Source organism: Mobula birostris, chromosome 8 (genome assembly GCF_030028105.1).
Source record: "Mobula birostris isolate sMobBir1 chromosome 8, sMobBir1.hap1, whole genome shotgun sequence".
NCBI lineage: Eukaryota > Metazoa > Chordata > Chondrichthyes > Myliobatiformes > Myliobatidae > Mobula > Mobula birostris.
Window position 1 is genome coordinate 58,066,535 of NC_092377.1, and position 26,051 is coordinate 58,092,585.

General features: G+C 40.8%; 1 protein-coding gene across 15 annotated transcripts in view; it reads right to left on the reverse strand.

The window, feature by feature from the left end:
* The window catches only part of LOC140201331 (girdin-like), a 279,872-nt gene that overhangs the window by 204,217 nt on the left and 49,604 nt on the right, over nucleotides 1-26,051 (reverse strand). For all 15 annotated transcript variants that reach the window (XM_072265254.1, XM_072265249.1, XM_072265248.1 and 12 more), the window contains exon 4: nucleotides 4,011-4,080. In XM_072265254.1, coding sequence (XP_072121355.1) covers nucleotides 4,011-4,080 — 70 coding nt within the window. The remainder of the gene's footprint in view (nucleotides 1-4,010; nucleotides 4,081-26,051) is intronic.

The following is a 26,051-nucleotide window of genomic DNA, read 5'->3' on the forward strand; positions in this document are numbered from 1 at the left end:
CCACTATTGTATTTGCTTCCACCTGCATTCCTGCCGCATGTGCCAGGCACCTACAAATCACTGTGTAAAAAAACTTGCCCTGCACATTTCCTTAAAACTTTACCCGCCCCCGTCATGTTCAAGCTATGCCCTTTCATATTTCACACTTTTCAACATCATCATCATCATCAGATGCCATGCCCAGATTGAGCTTTGACTGCCGTGGCCCACACACTCCTATTTCGGGTCAAGTGGATTAATTCATTGGTATTCACTTCCAGTTCTTTGGCTTCTGTCTCCATCATCATTTGTCTTTGCCTTCTTTTTGCTTTCTTCCCTTCAATCTTTCCCATAATTACCGTGCATCCTAGCTCCTCTTTCCTAATCACATGTCCAATGAAATTACGTTGCCTTTTCATGATCTCATACATTATTTCTCTTTTTGTGCTTGCTCTGTTCATGATATCCTCGTTAGATATTCATTTCATCCATGATATTCTTTGCAGTCTCCTCAAAAAACCACATCTCTGCTGCTTCAATTCGCTTCCTCGAGTTACTAGATATTGTCCAACATTCTGATCCATATAACTGGATAAACGTAACATTTCAGTACTCTGAGGTGGGTTGTCATGCCTAGTTTAGTGTTGATCAGTATACTCTTCATTCTCGTAAAGGTGTCTTTTGTCATCCCTATTCTTCTTTTGATGTCCATGTCGCACCTGCCATCTAATGTCATCCAGCTTCCTAAGTAGCAAAAGTTCTGTACTTGTTTTATGTCTTCTCCATTTATTTTCAGCCTGCAGATAGGATTCTCTTTCTTTTTGGATATCACCATACATTCTGTCTTTTTGCAATTGATAGATAGACCCATTTTTGCACTTTCTTCAACAACTATATCAATTAGGGTTTGTAGTTCTTCCTCCATACTCGCAATTAACACAGTTTCATCTGCATATCTGAGATCATTGATGTTTATCCAGTAAAAAATATTCTGTCACCCTATCTGTACTTCTCAATTTTATAAGCTTCTTTTAGATTTCCCCTCAGCATCAGACGCTGCAAATAAAACTACCCAAGTTTGTTCAAATCTTCTGTATAGCTAAAACCCTCTAGCGCACAATTTCCAAACTGTTCACGTTCTTCCTGTAGTGAGGAAAGCAACACTGCACAAAATAGTTGAAGTGCAACCAAACAAAAGTTTTACACAGCTGCAACATAACTTCCTAACTCTTATACATAATGTCCGACGGATGAATGCAAGCATATCATACACCTTCTTTACCATTCTAACTATCTGTGTTGCCAATTTCAGGGAGCTATGGACATCAACGCTATTAAAGATCCTGCCACTAACTGTATACTTTCCCATTATATTTGACCTCCCAAACCTCAACACCTCATATTTGCTTGGATTAAACTCTATCTGCCATTGCAGTGCCCATATCAGTAACTGATCTAATTCATTTGATACATTGCCTATAAAAAATATTCAACGTACCTTCGAAGTTTTCATGTTTTATTGTTTTACAACATTGAATCACAGTGGACTTAATTGGGCTTTTTTTGTCAGTGATCAACAGAAAAGACTCTTACCTGTCAGTGAAAACAAATTTCTACAAATTGCTCTAAATTTATTATAATTATTAAACACAAAATAATTGATTGCATAATTATTCACCAAGTATTTAGCAGATGCACCTGTGCCAGCAACTACAGCCTTGAGTCTGTGTGGATAGGTCTCTATCAGCATTGTACATCTGGACGCCGCAATTTTTCTCATTTTGCTTTCAAAACCACTCAAGCTCTGTCAGATTGCATGGGGATCGTGAGAGAACAGCCCTTTTCAAGGCCAACTACAAATCTGCAATTGGATTGAGATTTGGCCACTCCAGGACATCAACTTTGTTGTTTTTAAACCATTCCTGTGTAGCTTTGGCTTTATGCTTGGGGCCATTGTCTTGCTAGAAAACAAATCTTCTCCCAAGTCACAAATCTTTTGCAAACTGTATCAGGTTTCCCTCCACGGTTTCCCTGTATTTTGCTGCATTCATTTTACCCTCTACCTTCACAAGCCTTCTAGGCCTGCTGCAGTGAAGCATCCTCACAGCGTGATGCAGCCACCACCATGCTTCATTGTAAGGATGGTGTGTTTTTGATGATGTGCAGTGTTTGGCTTATAGCAAACATAGCGTTTAGTCTGATGGCCAAAAAGCTCAATTTTGGTTTCATCAGGCCATTGAACCTTCTTCCAGTTGACTTCAGAGTCTCCCACATGCCTTCTGGCAAACTCTAGCCAAGATTTCTTGTGAGTTTTTTTTTTCCATTAGTGACTTTCTCTTTGCCACTCTCCCATAAAGCTGTGACTGGTGAAGCACCTGGGCAACAGTTGTTGTATGCGCAGTCTCTCCCGTCTCAGCCACCGAAGCTTGTAATTCCACTACAGTTGTCATAGGTCTCCCGGTGGCCTCCCTCACTAGTCACTTTTTTGAACAGTCACTCAGTTTTCATTTCCTGATGATTGACTTATGCGATGGGATAGTCAGTAACTTGGAAATTTTCTTGTTACCTTCTTGAGACTTGTGCTTTTCAATAACCTTTTCGTGAAATTGCTTGGAGTGTTCTTTTGTCTTCATGGTGTAGTTTTTGCCAGGATATTGACTCAGCAGCAGCTGGACTTTCCAGATACAAGTGTATTTTACTACAATAAATTGGAATACCTTGACTGCACATATGCAGTGAAATGGAGTGATCATCATTTAACTAATTATGTGACTTCTAAAACCGATTAGCTGCATCAGTGATGATTTGGTGTGTCATATCAAAGGGGGTGAATTCTTATGCAATTATTTTGTGTTTTACATTTGTAATTAATTTAGATCACTTTGTAGAGATCTGTTTTCAATTTGACACAAAATAGTTCTTTTCTGTTTATCAGTGTCAAAAAAGCCAAATTAAATCCACTGTAATTCAATGTAGTAAAACAAAAGAACATGAAAACTTCCGGGGGCAGGGGGAATGAATACGTTTTATAAGTACCGTAAGCTTCCTCACTGACTGCACTCCTAGTAATTTTTGTGCTGCCTACAAACTTAATAACCAGATCCTATACTGATCCCTGCGAAACACCACTGATCACAGTCTCCAGCCAGAATAACTCCTTTCCTCCATTATCCTCTATCTTCTCATGGGCAAGTCATTTCTGAATCCAATCCATCAAGTCACCATGGATCTTATGCATCCTAATCTACTGGATGAACCTACAATGAGTGATCTTGTTAAATATCTTAGTAAAAGCCCATGTAGCAAGTTCCACCTCCCAACCCATATCAGTCACCTTTGTCACCAACCCAAAAAACTTAACCAAGTTTTTAAGATACAACTGGTTGCAATTAGCCCATGGTTTTCTCTATGAATCGTTCCCTATTGCATTCTAAGAATCCTAATGTGATGCTCACCAGTTTTTAATTCCCTGGGTTATCTCCGGTTCCCTTCTTAAACAAAGAAACAACACTGGATATTCTTCAATCTTTTGGGACCTCATCACCAGCTATAAAAGACACAAGGATCTTCATCAAGGCCCCTGCAATCACTCTTCTGTCTCTTTCAGTGATGTGAGATAGACAGATCCCATAAGGCCTTGGGGATTTAAATACCTTAACTCCTTTCATGCAGAAACAAATTTGATAAATCTGACATCTTTATGCCACAGGAATTCACTAAGGTTGCAGTCATGCTCTGCAAATCTGTAACCAGCTGGACAGCACATCAGAATTTGCACTTCATGGGGGAAATAAATTAGGATATTAAACTGGAATAAGAGTATTATTAGTTCAGCCAGAGTAAATTTGAATATAATGCTAATTCCAACAAAGACTTGATTCATAACCATACGCTGCATGTATTGCTCTTATTTGATAGTGAAAAGTTGCCTGCCAATAGCATAAAATATAACTTATAACAGTAAAACTTACTATTTTAAGAATCAATTAAGAAAAATCATTGTTACACAGAAGTTTAATTGAATAACTCACCTGAGAGAGGGGTCCGGCCCAGGACAAGAACATTTGGAAGAGACATCATAATTAGTTGCTGAAGTGTCTCCTGTAGATTTCAATAGATGTTAATCAATATACACACAAAGTAAACTGAAATGCAATAACAGTAACTCTCAAGAATCTCAAGTAATGTCTTTTCATTATTCCTCCAATGGTTAAAAACAAGTTGATATTCCAAACAGCAATTAAAGACAAATCTATTGAGAAATTGTGACAAAGATATTCAACACAGGTGGAACATTCAAAATGAAGACAACTATAAAGATTACCGTTCTAATTAAATTGCAAAAAATAAATACTTTATGCAACTGTTTACGAATTGCTTTGAAACAGACAGGGCTTGCCATTTTTAACATAGAAACATAGAAAACCTACAACACAATACAGGCCCATCGGCCCACAAATTTGTGCAGAACATGTCCCTACCTTAGAAATTACTAGGCTTACCTAAAGCCCTCTAATTTACCTTAGAAATTACTAGGCTTACCTAAAGCCCTCTAAGCTCCATGTATTATCCAAAAGTCTCTTACAAGACCCTATCGTATCTGCCTCCACCATCGTTGCCACAGCCCATTCCACGCACTCACCACTCTCTGAGTAAAAAACTTACCCCTGACATCTCCTCTGTACCTACTCCCCAGCACCTTAAACCTGTGTCCTCTTGTGGCAACCATTTCAGCCCTGGGAAAAAGCCTCTGATTACCCACATGATCAATGCCTCTCATCACCTTATACACCTCTATCAGGTCACCTTTCATCCTCCGTCGCTCAAAGGAGAAAAGGCCGAGTTCACTCCACCTATTCTCATAAGGCATGCTCCCCAATCCAGGCAACATCCTTGTAAATCTCCTCTGCACCTTTTCTACGGCTTCCACATCCTTCCTGTAGTGAGGCAACCAGAATTGAGCACAGTATTCCAAGTGGGGTCTGACCAGGGTCCTATATAGCTACAACATCACCTTTTGGCTCCTAAATTCAATTTCACTCAATTCCACGACTGATAAAGGCCAATACACCGTACGCCTTCTTAACCACAGAGTCAACCTGCGCAGCTACTTTGAGCGTCCTATGGACTCAGATTCCAAGATCCCACTGATCCTGAAGGTGTATGGCATGCTTGTCTTTATTATTTTAGGCATTGAATTCGAAAGTCAGGAAGTTATGTTGCAGCTTTATAAAATTCAACTTGGGCTGCATCTGGAGTATTGCATACAGTTCTAGTTGCCCCATTAAAGGAAGGATGTTGAAGCTTTGGAGAGGGTACAGTAAGTTGAGAAATTTATTGTTATGCAGCAACAGTACATTGCAATACATAATCATAAAAAAGCTATAAATTACAATAAGTATAATGTATATATAAAAAAAATTAAATAACTAATGCAAAAAGAGAGGAAAAAAGAGTGAGGTAGTGTTCATGGATTCATTGTCCATTCAGAAATCTGATGGCGGAGGGGAAGAAGCTGTTCCTGAAACATTAGAGTGTCTCTCTCAGGCTCCTGCACTCCTTTCTTGATTGTAGTAATGAAAAGAGGGCATGTCCTGGGTGATAGGAGTCATTAATGATTGTTGCTGGCTTTTTGAGGAATTTGCTTTTGAAGGTGTCTTGGATGCTGCGGAGGCTAATGCCCACAATGAAGTTGGCTGAACTTACAACTTTCTGCATCTTTTCTGGTCCTGTGTAGTGGCCCCTCCATACCAGATGGTGATGCAACCATTTAGAATGCACTCTGAAGTACATCTGTAGAAACTTGCAAATGTCTTGGGGACATACTAAGTCTCCTCAAACACCCAACTGAAATATAGGTGCTGCTGTGCTTTCTTTGTAATTGCACCAACATGTTGGGACCTGGATAGATCTTCAGAGATCCAAGACCTTGAAACTGCTCACCCTTTCCACTGTTGATCTCTGAATGAAGACTGGTGAGTGTTCCCTTGACTTCCCCTTTCTGAACTCCACAATCAGTTCCTTGGTCTGACTGAGTGCAAGGTTGTTGTTGTGACACCTCTCAGCTAGCTGATCCATCTCACTCCTGTATGCCTCCTCGTCACCATCTGAAATTCTGATAATAATTCATAAACATGAGAAATTCTGCAAATGCTGGATCTCTAGAGCAACACATACAAAAGGCTGGAAGAATTCAGCAGGTCAGGCAGCATCTATGGAAATAAATAAAGAGTTGGCGGTTCAGGCGAGGACCCTTCTTTAGGACTGCCGGTGATAGTTGTGTTGTCAGCAGTTATAGATGGTGTTTGAGCTGTGCCTAGCTGCAGTCATGGTCATAGAGAGAATAGAGCAGTAGGCTATGCATGCATCCTTGAGGTGCGCCAATGTTGATAGTCAGTAAGAAGGAGATGTTATTTCTGATATGCACAGACTGTGGTCTCCCAGTGAGGAAGTCAAGGATTCAGTTGCAGAGGGAAATACAGAGGCCTAGACTTTGGAACTTGTTGATTAAAACAGAGGTTATGATTGTGTTGAACACTGAGCTATAATCAACAAACAGCAGCCTGTGGTAAGTATTACTATTGTCCAGGTGATCCAAGGATAATTGGAGAGCCAGTGAGATTGCATCCACTGTAGGCCTATTGTGGCCATAGATAAAATACAGCGGGTCCAGGTTCTTGCTTAGCAAGTTGCTGGTTCTAGCCATGACCAACTTCTCAAAGCACTTCATCACAGTAGATGCACGTGCCATCAGGTAATAGTCATTGAGGTAGCTCAGCCTTCTCTTCTTGGGTACAGATATGATTGTCGTCCTTTTGAAGCAGGTGGGAACCTCTGACTGCAGCAGTGAGAGAATGACGATGTCCTTGAACACTCCCGCCAGTTGGCTGGCACGAGATGCAGGGATTCGCACAGGTGTAGTTTTATTCTCCCTTTAAAAGCATGTATAAAAGGCATTGAGCTCATCTGGGAATGAAACATCGTAGCCATTCATGATGTTAGGTTTCACTTTCTAAGAAGCAATGGCCTACAAACCCTGCCAGAGCTGATGTGAATACGATTCCGTCTCTAACCTTAAATGGAATTGGTTTATTTTCCACTCTTAATAGAGCCTTCTACAGGACATATCTGGACTTCTCATAGAGTTCTGGATCACCGCTCTTGAATGCCACAGACCTAGCCCTCAGTTGTGAATTTCCTCGTTCATCCATGTATTTTGCTTTGGGTATATCTTGCATGTCCTCGCAGGCATACATTATTTCGCACAGGTCTTGATGAAGACAGTGACAACTGCAGCATATTCATTCAGATGAGAAGATGAATCCGTAAATAATGCCCAGTGCTATGACTCGAAGCAGTCCTGTGAACACATTTCTGCCTCCCTTGACCACTTCTTGGTCCTCACCACTGGTGCTGCGGTCTTTAGTCTTTGCCTATATGCTGGGAGTAGACATACAGCCAGGTGATTGGACTTTCCAAAGTGCAGGCATGGGATGGCACAATGTGTCCTAGATTGTGGTATAACAGTGGTCAAGTGTGTTAGCTTCTCTAGTTTTACAGGTGCTACGTTCATGGCAGTTGTTCAGAGACATCTTCAAGCTGGCTTAGTTGAAATCCCCTGCAATGATAGAAAAGACATCAGGGTGTGCTGTTTCATGATTGCTGATGACAATTTTCAGCATCTCCTGAGCTTGCCTGACACTGGCCTAAGGTGGAATGTACACTGCGATCAGAATGATGGCAGAAAACTCACTCAGCAGATAAAAAGGATGATATTTGACTGCTAGGTGTTCCAAGTCGGATGAGCAAGACTGAGACAGAACCACCTCGATAGTGCACCATAAGGCATACTCCACCTCCTGTCCCTTTAAAAGACTGAGCTGACCTGTCTTTGCAGAGAATGGTGAAGCCATGGGGCTGCAGCATTTGAATCAGAAAAGGTGAGTATAGCCATGTTTCTGTGAAGCAAAATACATAGCAGTCTCTGATGTCCCTCTGATACAGCAATCTTGCTCTGAGGTCTTCAATTTTATTTTCCAGACACTGTATGTTCAGTAACAGAATAGTCGGAAGTGGGGGGTCTGATGGCTCATCATTTCAACTGCACTTACAGAATGATGTACTTTTGTTTTCTTAAAGGGGAACTGCATTTGTGACCTGAGCCTGCCATTCTGAGTATCAACAGATTTTTAAAACGACTTAAAACACTGTTTACTGGAGTACCTATGGCTATGACTATGGATTTCAGCTGTAGTAGATGTGACGATTCCCACTGGAGCTGCACGCAAAGAGTTGCCACTTATCGGCAGCATCTTATCCGATGCTGCCTGGATTAGAGGGCATGTGTTATAATGGTGGTTGCTCAAAAGTTTTCTCTGTAGTTGTAGAGGCTGAAGGGAGATCTGGTAGGGTTAATAAGATTAGGAGAGCCACAGAGTAGACAGACAGTATCTTTCTCGCAGGGCTGAAGTGTCTAATACCAGAGGGCATACATTTAAGGTGAGAAGAAAATATTTTTTAAAACACAGAGTTGTGGGTGCCTGGAATGTGCTGCTGGGGTGGTGGTAGAGGTAGATATATTAAGGACTTTTAAGAAACGTTTAAGTAGGCATATGAATGTGAAGAAAATTGAAGAATATGGACATTGTGTCCACAGAAGAGATAGGTTTGGTTGGCCATTTGATTACTGATTTATTTGGCTCAGCACAACATTGTGGGCTAAGGGCGTGTTCCTGTGCTGTACGGTTTTATGCTTTAATACTCAAACTTAAGGACATAGTTCATACAAGTTTCTTTATATTTTTACTTGATGTGCTCACAAGTAATCAACCTGCTACCTCATATTAAAGGATTTCATAATTTGACTTGGAAATCCATCATAGCTCTTAAATATAGCCATATTCCAATATTCCCTGATTCATATTAAGCTCTGTACCCAGATGTTAAGTCATTTACTAATCATTATGAATTTATAATGACACACTAATGACACATATTACAGTATTAATTGTTCAATGGCAAATAACTGTTAATGAGTAAAATTTCTCCATTAAGAAAATAGGAAATTTCATAAACAGTTATGTGCTCAAATAGCTAGTTGATATCTTATATGCTTATACCTCAAGTGCCTTATTGATCCTACAAGAGTGCATAATTTTTGAGAGCTTAGATCAACAATCTGCTTGTTCTTGATGTCTATAACAAAAAAACTTCATTACCAGTAATGCCCGAACTCTCTTATCAACACTACAAATGAAAAATGATCCACAATAAATTAACTCATCTGATCAATTTTATTGTTTAACAATGAGTATCAAGATTGCTCATATCACTTCCAAACTGATATGCGCTTAGTAACTGACAGGTATTTTCAATTTAGTTAAACCACACCATGACTGCTAAGAAATATCTTGGATAGCTTGTGATATTTGGAAAATGGTAAATACAGTGGATTCCAGTTAATTGCGCCATCGGTTAATCAGGGCAGCGGTTATTTGGGACAACTCTTACAGAACAAAATTTAGTAGAGAAAATAGCTGAGATACCCTTCATTAATCTGGGACACTGTATCGCTTAATTGGGACAGGAGACTGTTGCTGAACAGTTTCTAACTAACGTCAGTCATGTGCACTTATGTGATCATTAGACACATCACCATGCTTAGAGTGAACAGGTTTTAAATAGTGCCAGTTGCATGTGTTTGTGTTATGTTATCCATTTGAACTAATAGAAACAGATTTAAAAAGCAGTGAATTTTGATAGAAAAAATTTAACTTTAAAAAATGGACATTATCTGCACTAGGTGGCTGCACTGATTTTGTTTATTTACAGTCAATCAAAAGACCACAGCAGTATTAACTGGACAAATCCTTCCGTTGCTAACTATTAGGAACTAATGCAGTTTTATATCGCTGTAGTAGTATTGATAGTGTTCAATTGTTCTATATTCTATTTAAATGCTTAATTTGTTATATACTTAAATGGTAGTTTGCCATTTTTGTACCCTTTTAACTGTTTCCATGCAGCTTCGACTAATTGGGGATAGCCGCCTTATTGGATCAAAATATACTAGTCCCGTTGTGCTCTAATTAACCAAAACCCACTGTTATTATTCTAAATCTGGATCCCCAATAAGCATTACTTTTGCTAAGGAAAAGACAAATATTAAGATATCACATTTATTCCTGCTTAATCTCTGTTGACCCCTTGTGGAGGTACATTCTTAGCCCTCTGAAAAGTAGATTCAGGCCCTCACGTTCCACGAGATCGCAAGCAAAGTGTGCGGCATGGAGGTCAGGAAGCAAGGAGATGGTGCACGGGCCCATGATTGACTCCATCTCTTGCTGATTAAAGTGCAGAGGAAGACTGAAAACATTGAGATGGGTGTGGAAGGCAAGCGAGTATTCAGCACTGTCTACCAGCCTCTTGCTCGCTACTGCCTGCGTAGGTTGTCTGCATATGGCGGTCTCTTGCTCTCTGCTCCCAAAGGAAGATTCTGGCACTCGAGTGATCTCTCTCCCTTGATGCTGTTGATTAATGGTGCAGGAGCAAGGTTCAATTGACGTGGATTGTAGATCTGGACTCTAATTCAGGTTTAGGATCTGTTCTAGTTCTGATCACTCTTTATTTCTACTTTTGGGTGATTTTTGAATTGGAGTGGCCTGCAGATAATGAACATTGAGCTGAACTGTACCGAAATCTGTCTTTTGATTTTGTGTTTTATATTTTGTATTTTTGCTTGTTTTTTTTGCCTTTTGCATGATTTTTTGCGGGGGGCGCGGTTGATGTTTGATGTTTTTTGAATGGTTTGGTTCCATGGTTCTTTTTTGTTCCGTGACTGTCTGTGGGGAAGACAAATTTCTGGGTTGTACACTGAATACATACTTTGATGATAAATCATTGAATCAACAAATAATCTATTCACATTCAATTTCTAACCTTCAACATGCAAGTTTGTCAGTTTGACAAGCTAATAGAAAGTTATCAATTTTTAATGGAAGATACCAATAAGATAGGAAAGCCAAGAGGAGGCACACGATAAGTTATTACAGCTTTCAGTCAACTAATTTGATGACTTCAGGCTAGGCTTCCAAGGTCAATAAAAAGAGAATCAGATATATAAGTGTGTGAAATAATCAGAATTTATGGTTCAATTTTACTGTTGTTGTGCAAGAAGATAAATAGATACAAATAAAGCATTGCCCTCTCACTTACCAGTTCTAGCATTTGTTTATTTAGCACTATATTACAGTGCCATGAAAGGTATTCAGCCACCACAACTATTTTCACATTTTACTGTCTTATTTTCTAAATTTAAAATATTAAAGTAGGATTTTTGAGCTGATCTACAAAACCTTGTGCATCATGTCAAATCAAAAGAAAAATTCTAAAACCTGTCAACAATTTACTAAAAATTAAAAACCAAAATTGTGAGGCTGAAAAAAGCATCCATCCCCTTTGTAATTACTATGCTAACATTCCTCAGCTACAATACTGTAGGTTACCTTACCAACTCACCCAATTTGTTGACAAAGAAAATTGGAGGATTGCCTGAATAAATACTTCCTCGCTGTGTCTTTGATCAATTTAACTGAGAAATTTTATCTGTGAATCGCATGCTCCTTTTTCCCTCGGTGGAGGCCAAAAAAAAAACAGGGAAAATTAATTACAAAGGATGAAAACCTAAAAATTCAAAACCTGAAATATCAGCAGTTTTAAACTATTCATCTCCCTTTGCTTAGTTGAATCACCTCTTGCAGCTACAGTATTACAGTGAGTAGTCTTTTTAGGTAAATCTCTATTAGCTTTGCACAAAGTGGTAAGAGCATGATTTGTCCATTCCTTCTCAAATTGCTTAACTTGTGCCAAGTTAGTTGGGGAGTGGTGGTGGACAGCAATCTTGAGGTCTTGCCAGAGATATTTGATCGTGTTATGGTCAGGAATCTGACTGGGCCACTCAAGGACATCAATTCTCTTCATCTGAAACCACTCTATGGATGTTCTGGCAGTGTGCTTTGGGTTGTTGTCCTGCTGAAAAACCAGACTCCACCCCAGTTTAAGTTAGCAAGTTTTTATCCAAGATCTCTCTGTATTTAGCAGTATTCAGCCTCCCATCTATCCTGATCAGATTTCTAGTCCCTGCTGCTGAAAAACATCCCCAAAGCATGCTATTACCTCCACCATACTTTACAAACAGGATGGTATTACCTGGCTGATGCGCAGTATTAGATTAACACCATACTTAATGTTAAGGCCAAAAAGTTATACTTCAGTCTCATCTGACCACAAGATCTACTTCACAGCTTTATAATATCTTCTAAGTAACAATTTGCAAAGTGTTTATGGACAAGGATATGCTTTTTTTTTTATCCAGAGCTTCTTTCCTGCCACACTTCCAAAAATAACCTTTTTGTGCAAGGCCTTAAAGATTGTGGAGCCATGAACTTACAGCCACTGACTATGTGGAGTACTTCGCCAGGTATTCAACTGACCTCCCACATCATGAAGACCCTAGAGAGACTTGTTCTGGAACTGCTCCAGCCTATGGTCAGGCCACACTTAGATCCCCTCCAGTTCACCTACCAGCCCCGACTAGGAGTTGAGGATGCCATCGTCTACCTGCTGAACCGTGTCTACGCCCACCTGGACAAGCCAGCAAGCACTGTGAGGGTCATGTTTTTTGACTTCTCCAGTGCGTTCAACACCATCCGCCCTGCTCTGCTGGGGGAGAAGCTGACAGCGATACAGGTGGATGCTTTCCTGGTATCATGGATTCTTAATTACCTCACTGGCAGACCACAGTACGTGTGCCTGCAACACTGTGTGTCCGACAGAGTGATCAGCAGCACTGGAGCTCCACGGGGGACTGTCTTGTCTCCCTTTCTCTTCACCATTTACACCTCAGACTTCAACTACTGCACAGAGTCTTGTCATCTTCAGAAGTTTTCGGATGACTCTGCCATAGTTGGATGCATCAGCAAGGGAGATGAGGCTGAGTACAGGGCTACAGTAGGAAACTTTGTCACATGGTGTGAGCAGAATTATCTGCAGCTTAATGTGAAAAAGACTAAGGAGCTGGTGGTAGACCTGAGCAGAGCTAATGTACCAGTGACCCCTGTTTCCATCCAGGGGGTCAGTGTGGACAAGGTGGAGGATTACAAATACCTGGGGATACGAATTGACAATAAACTGGACTGGTCAAAGAACACTGAGGCTGTCTACAAGAAGGGTCAGAGCCGTCCCCATTTCCTGAGGAGACTGAGGTCCTTTAACATCTACCGGATGATGTTGAGGATGTTCTACGAGTCTATGGTGGCCAGTGCTATCATGTTTGCTGTTGTGTGCTGGGGCAGCAGGCTGAGGGTAGCAGACACCAACAGAATCAACAAACTGATTCGTAAGGCCAGTGATGTTGTGGGAACGGAACTGGACTCTCTCACGGTGGTGTCTGAAAAGAGGATGCTGTCTAAATTGCATGCCATCTTGGTCAATGTCTCCCATCCACTACATAATGTACTGGTTGGGCACAGGAGTACATTCAGCCAGAGACTCATTCCACCGAGATGCAAGCACAGAGCGTCATAGGAAGTCATTCTTGCCTGTGGCCATCAAACTTTACAACTCCTCCCTTGGAGGGTCAGACACCCTGAGCCATTAGGCTGGTCCTGGACTTATTTCATAATTTACTGGCAGAATTTACATATTACTATTTAACTATTTATGGTTCTATTACTATTTATTATTTATGGTGCAACTGTAACGAAAACCAATTTCCCCCGGGATCATTAAAGTATGACTATGACTTCTCCAACTCACTTAGAGTGACTGTTGGCGTCACAGTAGCCTCTCTTACAAATGCCATTCTTCTCTGCCAACAAAGTTTAGATGGGCAGACTGAACTAGACAGTGTGGCCGTGTTTTCGTATTTTTTCTACTTTTTCACAATGGCCTTCACTGAACTGCAAGTATGTTCAAGGGCCTTTGAGATGGTCTTGTACCCATCCCCATATTCGTGTTTCTCTATTATCATTTCCCTGAATTGCGATGAATGCCCATTTGTCTTAATTTTGGTTTGATCTGTTGAAAATCTGCCATACTGTTACACCTTATGGACAGAGGGTGAGTATTTATTCAGGTGATCCTCCAATTTTCTACATCAACGAATTGGGTGAGTTGGTAAGGTATGATACAGTATTGCACCTGAGGAAAGTTTACGTAGTAACTACTAAGGGGATGAATACTTTTTCAGCCTTGCATTTTTGACTTCTAAAATATTTTGTAAACTGTTAACAACTTTTGACATTTTTCTTTTGATTTAACATTATGCATCATCTTTAGTAGATTAGCTCAAAGCAGTACTTCAACATACTGCATTTTAAATTTAGAAAATGAAATAGTAAAATGTGAAAATATTTGTAGGAACTGAATACTTCTCCAAAGCACTGTAGGTCAGTGAAAATTCTTTCCACTAAAGAAACTAATCTTTTATAGAATAATACAATAAATACTTGAAGCACAGAATAGGAAAAGCCTAGATCCATGGCAATAATTTTGAGAATAAGTACAATCAATCAGAATCAGAATTAATATCACTGAATACTCTATGTTGTGAAATTCGTTGTTTTGGGGAAGCAGTACGTAATAATAAAAACTATAAATTACTATAAGTGTATATAAAACAAGGAAATTAAATAAGTAATGCAAAAGGAAAGTAAATATTTCGGTAGTGTTCATGGGTACATTGTCCATTCTATAATGTGATGGTGGAAGGGAAGAAGCTATTCTGGAAACGTTGAGTGTGTGTCTTCAGGCTCCTGCAGTATGATCTCCATAGTACATCTGCAAAAATATGTGAGCGTCCTTGGTGACATACCAATTCTCCTCAAACTGATAACAAAATATAGCTGCTATCATGCTTTCTTTGTAATCGCATCAATATATGGGGGCCATGATAAATCCTCAGAGATGTTGACACTCAAGTACTTCAAACTGCTTACTCCTTCCATTGCCGATCCCTCCATCAGGAATGGTGTGTGTTCCCTCATTTTCACTTCCAAGCCCACAATTGATTCCTTTGTCTGACTTATGTTGAATGCAAGGCTTTTGCTGTGACACCACTCAACAAGTTATCTATCTCATTCCTGAATGCCTTGTCAGCATCTGGACTTTTGCCAATAATAGTTGTGTCAACGGCAAATTTATAGATGCTGTTTGAGTTGCGCCCAGCCACACAATCATGGGTGTAGAGAGCGTAGAGCAGTGGGCTAAGCATACATCCTTGAGGTATGCTAGTTTGATTGTCAGCAAAGAGGAGATGTTATTTCTGATTGCATAGACTGTAGTCTTCTGGTGAGGAAGTCAAGGATCTAGTTGCAGAGCAAGGTACAGAGGCCCAGGTTTTGAAGTTTCTTGATTAGAACTGAAGGTATGATTGCGTTGAACACTGAACAGCAGTTAATAAACAGCAGCCTGACATAGGTATTACTATTGTCCAGGTGATCTAAGGCCGAGTGAAGAGCCAGTGACATTGTGTCCGCTGTAGACCTATTGTGGTGATAAGAAAATTGCAATGGTTCCAGATCCTTGCTTAGGCAAGAGTCGATACTTGCCATGATCAACCTCTCAAAGTATTTCATCACAGTAGATGTGAATGCCACTGGACAATGGTCATTGAGGCAGCTCACTCTGCTCTTAATATTGCCCTTCAGAAGCAGGTGAAAATCTCTGACTGCAGCAGTGAGTGAAGTGGATGCTATGAATGAAATTAATAGAATAGGATATTTATATATAACTTTAATTTTCTTTAGAGGTACAAGAGGCTACAGAAGCTGGAATCGGGAGCAAACAATAAACAGCTAGAAGAAGATAACAAGTCAAGCAGCAGCCGTGAAGGAAAATAGTGAATCATTTGGGTCAAGATTCTTCATTTGTACTGAAAGATAGAGGGTAGACATGTCAGGCAGATCAATGACAGACAATTCTATGTGTCTCTCCCAATTCCACACCTAAGGACCATGTTCTGTGACTCCTGATTTGCACATTCCATCTCACCATTCTTCCTCCTTTCCCAGATCCTTACTCCTGCAGCTGTTGGAAGTGTAACAACTGTTCTTACATAATTTCCTTCACTACCATCCAGGATCCTAAACAGCCCTTCCAGGTGAGGGAGATATTCAAAGGCATCTCCTCCATCTTCACTATTGCATTTGGTACTCTCGACATAGTCTTATCGACTGGTGAAATGAAGCGCAGACTAACTTTAGCACCTTTGACAAAGTATAGGAGGTTGGCTTAGCACTTAAGATGAAGTAGTAAATTGGATTCAACTTTGGCTTTGTCATTACAGAGCCTTAGAAGCCAGAGACAGCTAGCAGATGGCTGCTTCTCTGACTAGAGTGCTCTAACTAGTGGGGTGCTGCAGGGATCTGTGCAGGGTCCATTGTTGATCGTCACGTATATTAATGATTTGGATGGTAATGTGGTAAACTGGATCAGCAAATTTGCAGATAATATCAAGACTGAGGCATACGGTAAATAAAATGACCTGGTAGTGCAAGTGTGGAACAAACTGCCAGGGGAAGTGGTGGATTCAAGGTTCAATTGCAATGTTTAAGCAAAGATCAAATAAGTACATGGATGACAGACGTATGAGCGGCTATAGTCCAGGTGTTGGTCAGAGGAACTACACAGACCAACAGTTTGGCATGAACTAGACAGGCCAAAGGGTATATTTCTGTGTTGTAGTATTCCATGATTCAAGTGGCTGCTTTACCCAATACTTCAAGACAGGCTTCTTGTCATTTAACTATACAGTATACATATATAATAACCATATAATGTATATAGAAATGAGAAAACATTTATCTGAACCAGGCTGTAAAACACACTTGTGCTATGCCCGTCATGACTATCTGAAACACCCGATTGCTAGCCATTTTAGATAGATAGGGTGGTTAAGAAAGCTTATGGGGTGTTAGCTTTCATAAATCGAGGGATAGAGTTTAAGAGTCATGATGTAATGATGCAGCTCTATAAAACTCTAGTTAGGCCACTCTTGGAGTACTGTGTCCAGTTCTGGTTGCCTCACTATAGGAAGGATGTGGAAGCATTGGAAAGGGTACAGAGGAGATTTACCAGGATGCTGCCTGGTTTAGAGAGTATGCATTATGATCAGAGATTAAGGGAGCTAGGGCTGTACTCTTTGGAGAGAAGGAGGATGAGAGGAGACATGATACAAGTGTACAAGATAATAAGAGTGGATAGCCAGCGCCTCTTCCCCAGGGCACCACTGCTCAATACAAGCGGACATGGCTTTAAGGTAAGGGGTAGGAAGTTCAAGGGGGATACTAGAGGAAGGTTTTTTTACTCAGAGAGTGGTTGGTGCGTGGAATGCACTGCCTGAGTCAGTGGTGGAGGCAGATACACTAGTGAAGTTTAAGAGACTACTAGACAGGTATATGGAGGAATTTAAGTTGGGGGGTTATATGGGAGGCGGGGTTTGAGGGTCGGCACAACATGTGGGCCGAAGGGCCTGTAATGTGCTGTGCTATTCTATGTTCTAACGTGTACCTGGCAGAGAAGGAATAGTGATGACTACCTCCAACGGAGTTCTTCATCTTTTTAAATGCTTAGAACGTAATCTTTTCATAACTTTAAATCCCATCCTATTCTTACACCAACCTGTCTGTTCTTGGACTCTTTTACTGCCAGGGTGGGCTAAATGTGAACTTGAGGAACATCTTATATTCCACAGCCCACAATTCAACGGCATGAACATTGTTTTCTCTAATTTTAGGTAATCTGCTCCCCGCTGACCCTTTTCTCTCTCCTACTGATCTTCTCAGTTCTTGCTACACCTCACACCCCAACTCAACTCCACACTGTTTCATTCTCCTCCTTTTACTTACTCAATCTGATTATCACTCAAGCACTCATCCCACTAGGATCTCTTCTCTTACTCCACTTCCTTTATTTGGTTCCATGCTCTCTTTCCCATCCAATTCTATCACCTACACTTGTTGCCTTCACTATCACCTCCCAGCCTTTGTTGCTATTTTCATTGTACGTTCCTCCATCTACTTATCACCCCCCAGCCCCCAGCTGAATCCACATATTGCCTCCCGGTCCTTGCTCTACCTCTTCCCCTCAGCTCTTCATACACCCTATCCTCGTTATATGCGTCTTCAGACAATGCAGATTCACAGTTATGCGAGGAACCTATTTCTACCAACGTCCCGTTATATGCGTCCAAAACTCAGTTATGCGAGGAGCACTGCTTTCCCACCAATACAAGTCATGTATGCATGCCTCACAGTTTCTCTCCCGCCAGTCTCGCATTGGTTTTGGCAATGTGCGTATCTGCCATCTTGTGCTCTTAAACTTTTGTTCTTTTTACCTATGGTGCATTGATTTTGTGCTTGGAATATTTAACTATGCCTCTTAAGCGTCCAATGTCAAGTCCTGGGCCATCAGCCCAGTGGCAGAGAACTGCTTTAACGCTTGAAAAAAAAAAGTTGGAAATTATAAACAGGGCGGCTTCGGGTGAAAGTAACACAGCTCTGGCTCACTACTTCGGCCTGGGTGAGTCCATGATCAGAAACATAAAGAAAGATGCTGAGAAAATAAAAAGTGCAGTGATTGATTCATCACAAGTGTCTTCAAACATTGTTACCAAACTGCGTAACCCGATTATGACAAAAAATGAAGAAAATGTTGAATTCGTACATTGAGCATGAAACAAAGAAAAAAAAACTTAGTTCCGATCATCTTCATGTGAAAGCTTTGGAAATTTATGGTCGCCTTTGTTCAGAGGCTAGTGAGGAAGCGTCAAGTGATATTGTTAGCTTTAATGCAAGTAGGGGATGGTTTTCTAAGTTTGTTAATTGTCACAGGCTTCACAACTTAGCTGCACATGGTGAGCAAGCCAGTGCGGACCACGAAGCTGCTGAACTCTACCCTGTGCAGTTGCGAGCTTTGATAGCTGAGTTAGGCATCACACCAAAGCAGGTGTTTAATGCAGATGAGACCAGGCTTTTTGGAAGCGTATTCCAAAATGCACCTACGTAAGTAAGAATGAAAAAACTGAGTTAGGTTTCAAGGCAGCAAAGGATAGATTGACTTTGCTTGACGTTGCATGCCATCTTGGTCAATGTCTCCCATCCACTACATAATGTTCTGGGTGGGCACAGGAATACATTCAACCAGCGATTCATTCCTCCAGGGTGCAGCACAGAGGGTCATAGGAAGTCATTCCTGCCTATGGCCATCAAACTTTACAACTCCTCCCTTGGAGGGTCAGACACCCTGTGCCGATAGGCTGGTCCTGGACTTATTTCATAATTTACTGGCATAAGTTACATATTACTATTTAACTACTTATGGTTCTATTACTATTTATTATTCATGGTGCAACTGTAGTGAAAACCAATTTCCCCCTGGGATCAATAAAGAATGACTATGACTTATGTGTTCCAATGCCGAAGGAGACTGTAAGATGAAGCCTCTCTTAGTTTACCATTCGCTAAACCCCCGTGCTCTTAAGGGTTTAAGTAAGAATACGCTTCCTGTCCACTGAGCAGCGAACAAGAAAGCATGGGTCACTGGTCAAATCTTTGAAGATTGGTTTGCTAATCATTTTGCTGTTGAGGCTGAACACTACTGCCAGGAACAGAATTTTGCCTTTAAAGTTCTTTTGTTGCTTGACAATGTGCCAGCCCATCCTAAACATTTAGACAGCATTCATCCTAACATAACAGTGCGTTTCCTGCCGCCTAGCACAACATCACTGATTCAACCACTCAACCAAGGTGTGATATCCACATTCAAAGCGTATTTTTTATGGCGAACTACCTCTCAGATGCTGCAAGCAGCAATTTTGAAAATCCCAGGAGTTTACCAACAGTGAGGCAATGGTGGAAGTCCTTCAACATCAGACGTGCTATCAGCAACATTGACGAATCTGGAAAGAGGTCAGGTCTTCCACTCTCAATGGAGCATGGAAATCAATTTGGGCGGAATATGTGCACACCCTCAAGGGGTTTCCTGTCTTCACTGCAGCTGTCCAGGACTGTGTGGCTCTGAGCTGTAAAATTGGTGGGGAAGGATTCTCAGATCTCCAGACTCCTGACGTGGTAGAACTCCTGGATTCTCATGATGAAAAATTAAGTATGGATGACCTTCTGCGTTTAACTCAGACTGAAGGTGATAATCATGAAGAAGGAAGTGTCGAGTTGCAGGTGAAGGATTTTACAGTGAAGCAACTGGCAGAATTTTTTTTAAGGTTGTGGAACACTTGGCACAAATGTCGATGGACATAGACCCAAGTTTAGAACGGAATCAGCATTTCAGTCGTTCCCTACAGTCATGCCTTCTTCCCTACAAGCAAATTTATGTTGAAAAACAAAATGCTGCCAAGCAAACAACTCTCACCACTTTCTTCAAACCGGTGTCATCTCCTGCTGCCGACAGTACTGAATGTTCTGTGAGTCTTCCTTCACCCTTTGCTGTCCTTGATAATCCTGACAACACACAACCATCCACCTCATCCATGTAAAGCTGCCTGACACCACAACAACCACTCATCTCGCAGAGCGAACACACTTGCCACCGTTGGTGAGTACTGTACTGTACACCCTAGTATGTTAATTTTCTATGATTTATTACATTGAATATTACCTTAAATTGATAAAATATAATACGAATGCTGCATTGTGGTACTGCTTTTGCATCGTATTGGTATGAAAATGTAAATAAATTACAGATAAAACGTATTTAGGAAGCCTCCAGAATGCATCCCTATTTTCTCCATTTAAATAATTATTCACAATTATGCCTTTTCACATTATGCGTAGACTTCGAGGAACGTATCCCCCGCATATAACGAGGATAGGGTACACTATCTATCATCCCTCAATCATTCAATCCAGAGGAAGGTTATTGACCCAAAACATCACTTACTCAAAGTTCAAATTAAATTCATTATCAAAGTACATATATGTCGCCATTTACTACCTAGAGATTCATTTTCTTGCAGGCATTCACAGTACAACAACGAAAAACAGTAAGATCAATGAAAAACTACAAACCAAGACTGACAAGAAGCCAATTTGCAAAAGACAAACTGTGCAAATAACAAAAAAAGTAAATAAACAAACAACACTGAGGACATGAGTTGTAGAGTCCTTCAAAGTGAGTCCACTGGTTGAGTTGAGTGAAGTTATCCACACTGGTTCAGGAGCCAGATGGCTGAAGAGGAAAAACTGTTCTTGAACCTGGTGGTGTGGGATCCAAGGCTCCTGTACCTCCTTCCTGATGGCAGAGGAGAGAAAAGAGCATGGCATGGATGGTGGAGGTCTTTGATAATGGATGCTACTTTCTTGTGGCAGTGCTCTTTGCAGATATACTCACTGGTGGGGAAGATTTTACCTGTGATGGACTAGGTTGTATCCACCACTTCTTGTAGACTTTTCTGTTCTTGGGCATTGGTGTTTCCATATTGGTCATGATGCAACCAGTCAGGATACTCTCCACTGTGCAACTACAGAAGTTTGTCTAAGTTTTAGATCACATGCCGAATCTCTGCAAATATCTAAGAAAGTAAAGATACTGTCATACCTTCTTTGTATAGGCATTTGTGCGCTGGTCCCAGGATAGATCCTCAGTTATTTATAGGCTATTTTACTGACTACATGATAAGCTCTGCAAGTTCTCAAAGTTACCATGAGCATTCCTCCTGCACTTCTACAGACAATGCAAATAGGGTTTCCAAGTTGAATATACCTAGATTTCATGACAGCCCATATCTTCCTGCAACATGTCACATTAACAGTACAGTTGCACAAATAGTAGAAGTGTTGCCTCAGAACTTCACTGAACTAAGTTCAATCCTGACCTGACCTGACCTGGAGATTGCACATTTTTGTCTTGGACCACATGCATTCCCTCCAGCTACTCTGGTTTATTCCCACATCTAAAGACATAATGGTTGGAAATTTAATTGGCCCTAGTGTGTGAGCGAATGATTATGGCAGGAGAAAGTGATGGGTGACTGGAGATAATTAAGTTGATTAGGGTGAATTTGTGCAATAATGGGAGCTTAGTGGTTGGCAAGGACTTGGTGGGCTAAAGAACAAATTTCGGTGCAGGATATCTCTCTCCCCAATCCATCTACATGTATTTACTTGGTCTACCATTGTGTTGGTCGGACTGGAGAATTACAGTTATGAGGAGACTGGCTAGATTATAGTGTTATTTTTGAACTACAGATATTGAGGGGTCAACTGATTGAAGTATATCAAATTTTCAAAGGCCTCGACGTAAGTGAACAGGAATTATTCACTTTCCTTAATGGAGGGTAAATAACCAGCAGAGGGAAACAGATTAAAGTAATTTCTTTAAAAATATAGAAAGATAATGAGGAAACCCTTATTTACTTAATGAGTAATGGGAGTCTAGGCCTTATTGCCTGAAAAAGGAGTAGAGGCAGAAACCATACCACATTTAACAAGTACTTGATGACTATTTGAAAAGCCAAAGCCTACATAAAACTACGAGCATCGAAGGGGATTCACCCAAAGTCTATTTTTGGTTGGCATTTTCATAATGGTCCAAAAGACCACGTATTGTACCATAAATCTTCAATTTTAACTGTATTTTCAAAATCAAAAGGTTTTGATTGTTGTAAATTGGAAAATTTACTTATGTGAAAGAAAATATATTATTTTACATGACTATAACTTCTTCTAAAAGCTGTTGGAAGTGATGGAGAATGGCAAAACAACCTTCGGAAGTTATAGTAAAACTCCAATAATCAAACATCTGATTTTGTAGAAACCCAGAGGCTTGGCATCTGACTCTAAAGAACATGTGGATGGAATCTTGGTTCCAGAGAGAAGGCCATTTGTGTGGCTTGGCAAGCTGAAACATTAAAGCTGAAATTTACCAGGAACTACTTCACACTCTTCTTATATTCACTGGGGTTCATCTTCCTGATCTTTTTTAAACTTCACGGATCAGCCTAACACACCATCATCAGTGTGCTCGGTGCTGTCTTCCTGATTCCGGTAAGCGATACTACACTGTACATACATTATTTCTATTTTATATCGGCTGTGTATTTTTATGTGTTATTTGGTATGATTTGGCAGCTTCATAGCTTAAAGGTTAATGGAGAGAGTGTTTCTGCCGAGAGCGCTTGCGTGAGATTTTCGCTACGGAGAACGCAATGATTGTGGAAAATTATTTCTACTTTATATAGGCTGTGTATTTATCATATAATTCCTGCTTTCACTATATGTTACTGTTATTTTAGGTTTATGTGTTACATAGAAACATAGAAAATAGGTGCAGGAGTAGGCAATTCGGCCCTTCAAACCCGCACTGCCATTCAATATGATCATGGCTGATCATCCAACTCAGAACCCTGTACCAGCCTTCCCCCCATACCCCCGATCCCTTTAGCCACAGGGCCATATCTAACTCCCTCTTAAATATAGCCAATGAACTGGCCTCAACTGTTTCCTGTGGCAGAGAATTCCACAGATTCACCACTCTCTGTGTGAAAAAGTTTTTCCTAATCTCGGTCCTAAAAGGCTTCCTCTTTATCCTCAAACTGTGACCCCTCGTTCTGGACTTCCCCAACATCGGGAACAATCTTCCTGCATCTAGCCTGTCCAATCCCTTTAGGATTTTATATGTTTCAGCAAGACCCCCCCCCCTCAATCTTCTAAACTCCAACGAGTATAAGCCGAGTCGATCCAGTCTTTCATCATATGAAAGTCCTGCCATCCCAGGAATCAATCTGGTGAACCTTCTTTGTACTCCCTCTATGGCAAGGATGACTTTCTTCAGATTAGGGGACCAAAACTGCACACAATACTCCAGGTGTGGTCTCACCAAGGCCTTGTACAACTGCAATAGTACCTCCTTGCTCCTGTACTCGAAACCTCTTGCTATGAATGCCAGCATACCATTCGCCTTTTTCACCACCTGCTGTACCTACATGCCAACTTTCAATGACTGGTGTACAATGACACCCAGGTCTCGTTGCACCTCCCCTCTTCCTAATCGGCCACCATTCAGATAATAATCTGTTTTCCTGTTTTTGCCACCAAAGTGGCTAACTTCACATTTATCCACATTAAATTGCATCTGCCATCAATTTGCCCACTCACCTAATATACCCAAGTCACCCTGCATCCTCTTAGCATCCTCCTCACAGCTAACACTGCCGCCCAGCTTCGTGTCATCTACAAACTTAGAGATGCTGCATTTAATTCCCTCGTCTAAGTCATTAATATATATTGTAAACAACTGGGGTCCCAGCACTGAGCCTTGCGGTACCCTACTAGTCACTGCCTACCATTCTGAAAAGGTTCCGTTTATTCCCACTCTTTGCTTCCTGTCTGCCAACCAATTCTCTATCCACATCAATACCTTACCCCCAATACCGTGTGCTTTAAGTTTGCATACTAATCTCCTGTCTGGAACCTTGTCAAAAGCCTTTTGAAAATCCAAATATACCACATCCACTTGTTCTCCCTTATCTACTCTACTAGTTACATCCTCAAAAAATTCTATGAGATTTGTCAGACGATTTTCCTTTCACAAATCCATGCTGACTTTGTCCGATGATTTCACCGCTTTCTAAATGTGCTGTTATCACATCTTTGATAACTGAGTCTAGCATTTTCCCCACCACCGATCTCAGGCTAACCGGTCTATAGTTCCCTGGTTTCTCTCTCCCTCCTTTTTTAAAAAGTGGAGTTACATTAGCCACCCTCCAATCCTCAGGAGCTAGTCCAGAATCTAAAAAGTTTTGAAAAATTATCACTAGTGCATCCACTATTTCTAGGGCTACTTCCTTAAGCACTCTGGGATGCAGACCATCTGGCCCTGGGGATTTATCTGCCTTTAATCCCTTCAATTTACCTAACACCACTTCCCTACTAACATGCATTTCCCTCAGTTCCTCCATCTCACTGGACCCTCTGTCCCCTATTTCCAGAAGATTATTTATGTCCTCCTTAGTGAAGACAGAACCAAAGTAGTTATTCAATCGGTCTGCCATGTCCTTGCTCCCCATAATCAATTCACCTGTTTCTGTCTATAGGGGACCTACATTTGCCTTAACCAATCTTTTTCTTTTCACATATCTATAAAAGCTTTTACAGTCAGTTTTTATGTTCCCTGCCAGTTTTCTCTCATAATCTTTTTTCCCCTTCCTAATTAAGCCCTTTGTCCTCCTCTGCTGGACTCTGAATTTCTCCCAGTCCTCAGGTGAGCCACTTTTTCTGACTAATTGTATGCTTCTTCTTTGGAATTGATACTATCCCTAATTTCCCCTGTCAGCCACGGGTGCACTACCTTCCTTGATTTATTCTTTTGCCAAACTCGGATGAACAATTGTTGTAGTTCATCCATGTGATCTTTAAATCTTGCCATTGCATATCCACCGTCAATCCTTTAAGTGTCATTTGCCAGTCTATCTTAGCTAATTCACGTCTCATACTTTCAAAGTTACCCTTTGTTAAGTTCAGAACCTTTGTTTCTGAATTAACTATGTCACTCTCCATCTTAATAAAGAATTCCACCATATTATGGTCACTCTTACCCAAGGGGCCTCTCACGACAAGATTGCTAATTAACCCTTCCTCATTGTTCAATACCCAGTCTACAATAGCCTGCTCTCTAGTTGGTTCCTCGACATGTTGGTTCAAAAAACCATCCTGCATACATTACAAGAAATCCTCTTCCTCAGCACCCTTACCAATTTGCTTCACCCAATCTATATGTAGATTGAAGTCACCCATTATAACTGCTGTTCCTTTATTGCACACATTCCTAATTTCCTGTTTAATACCAACCCCAACCTCACTACTATTGTTAGCTGGCCTGTACACAACTCCCACCAGCGTTTTCTGCCCCTTAGTGTTATGCAGTTCTACCCATATCGATTCCACATCCTCCCGGCTAATGTCCTTCCTTTCTATTGTGTTAATCTCCTCTCTAACCAGCAATGCTATCCCACCTGCTTTTCTTTCATGTCTATCCCTCCTGAATAATGAATATCCCTG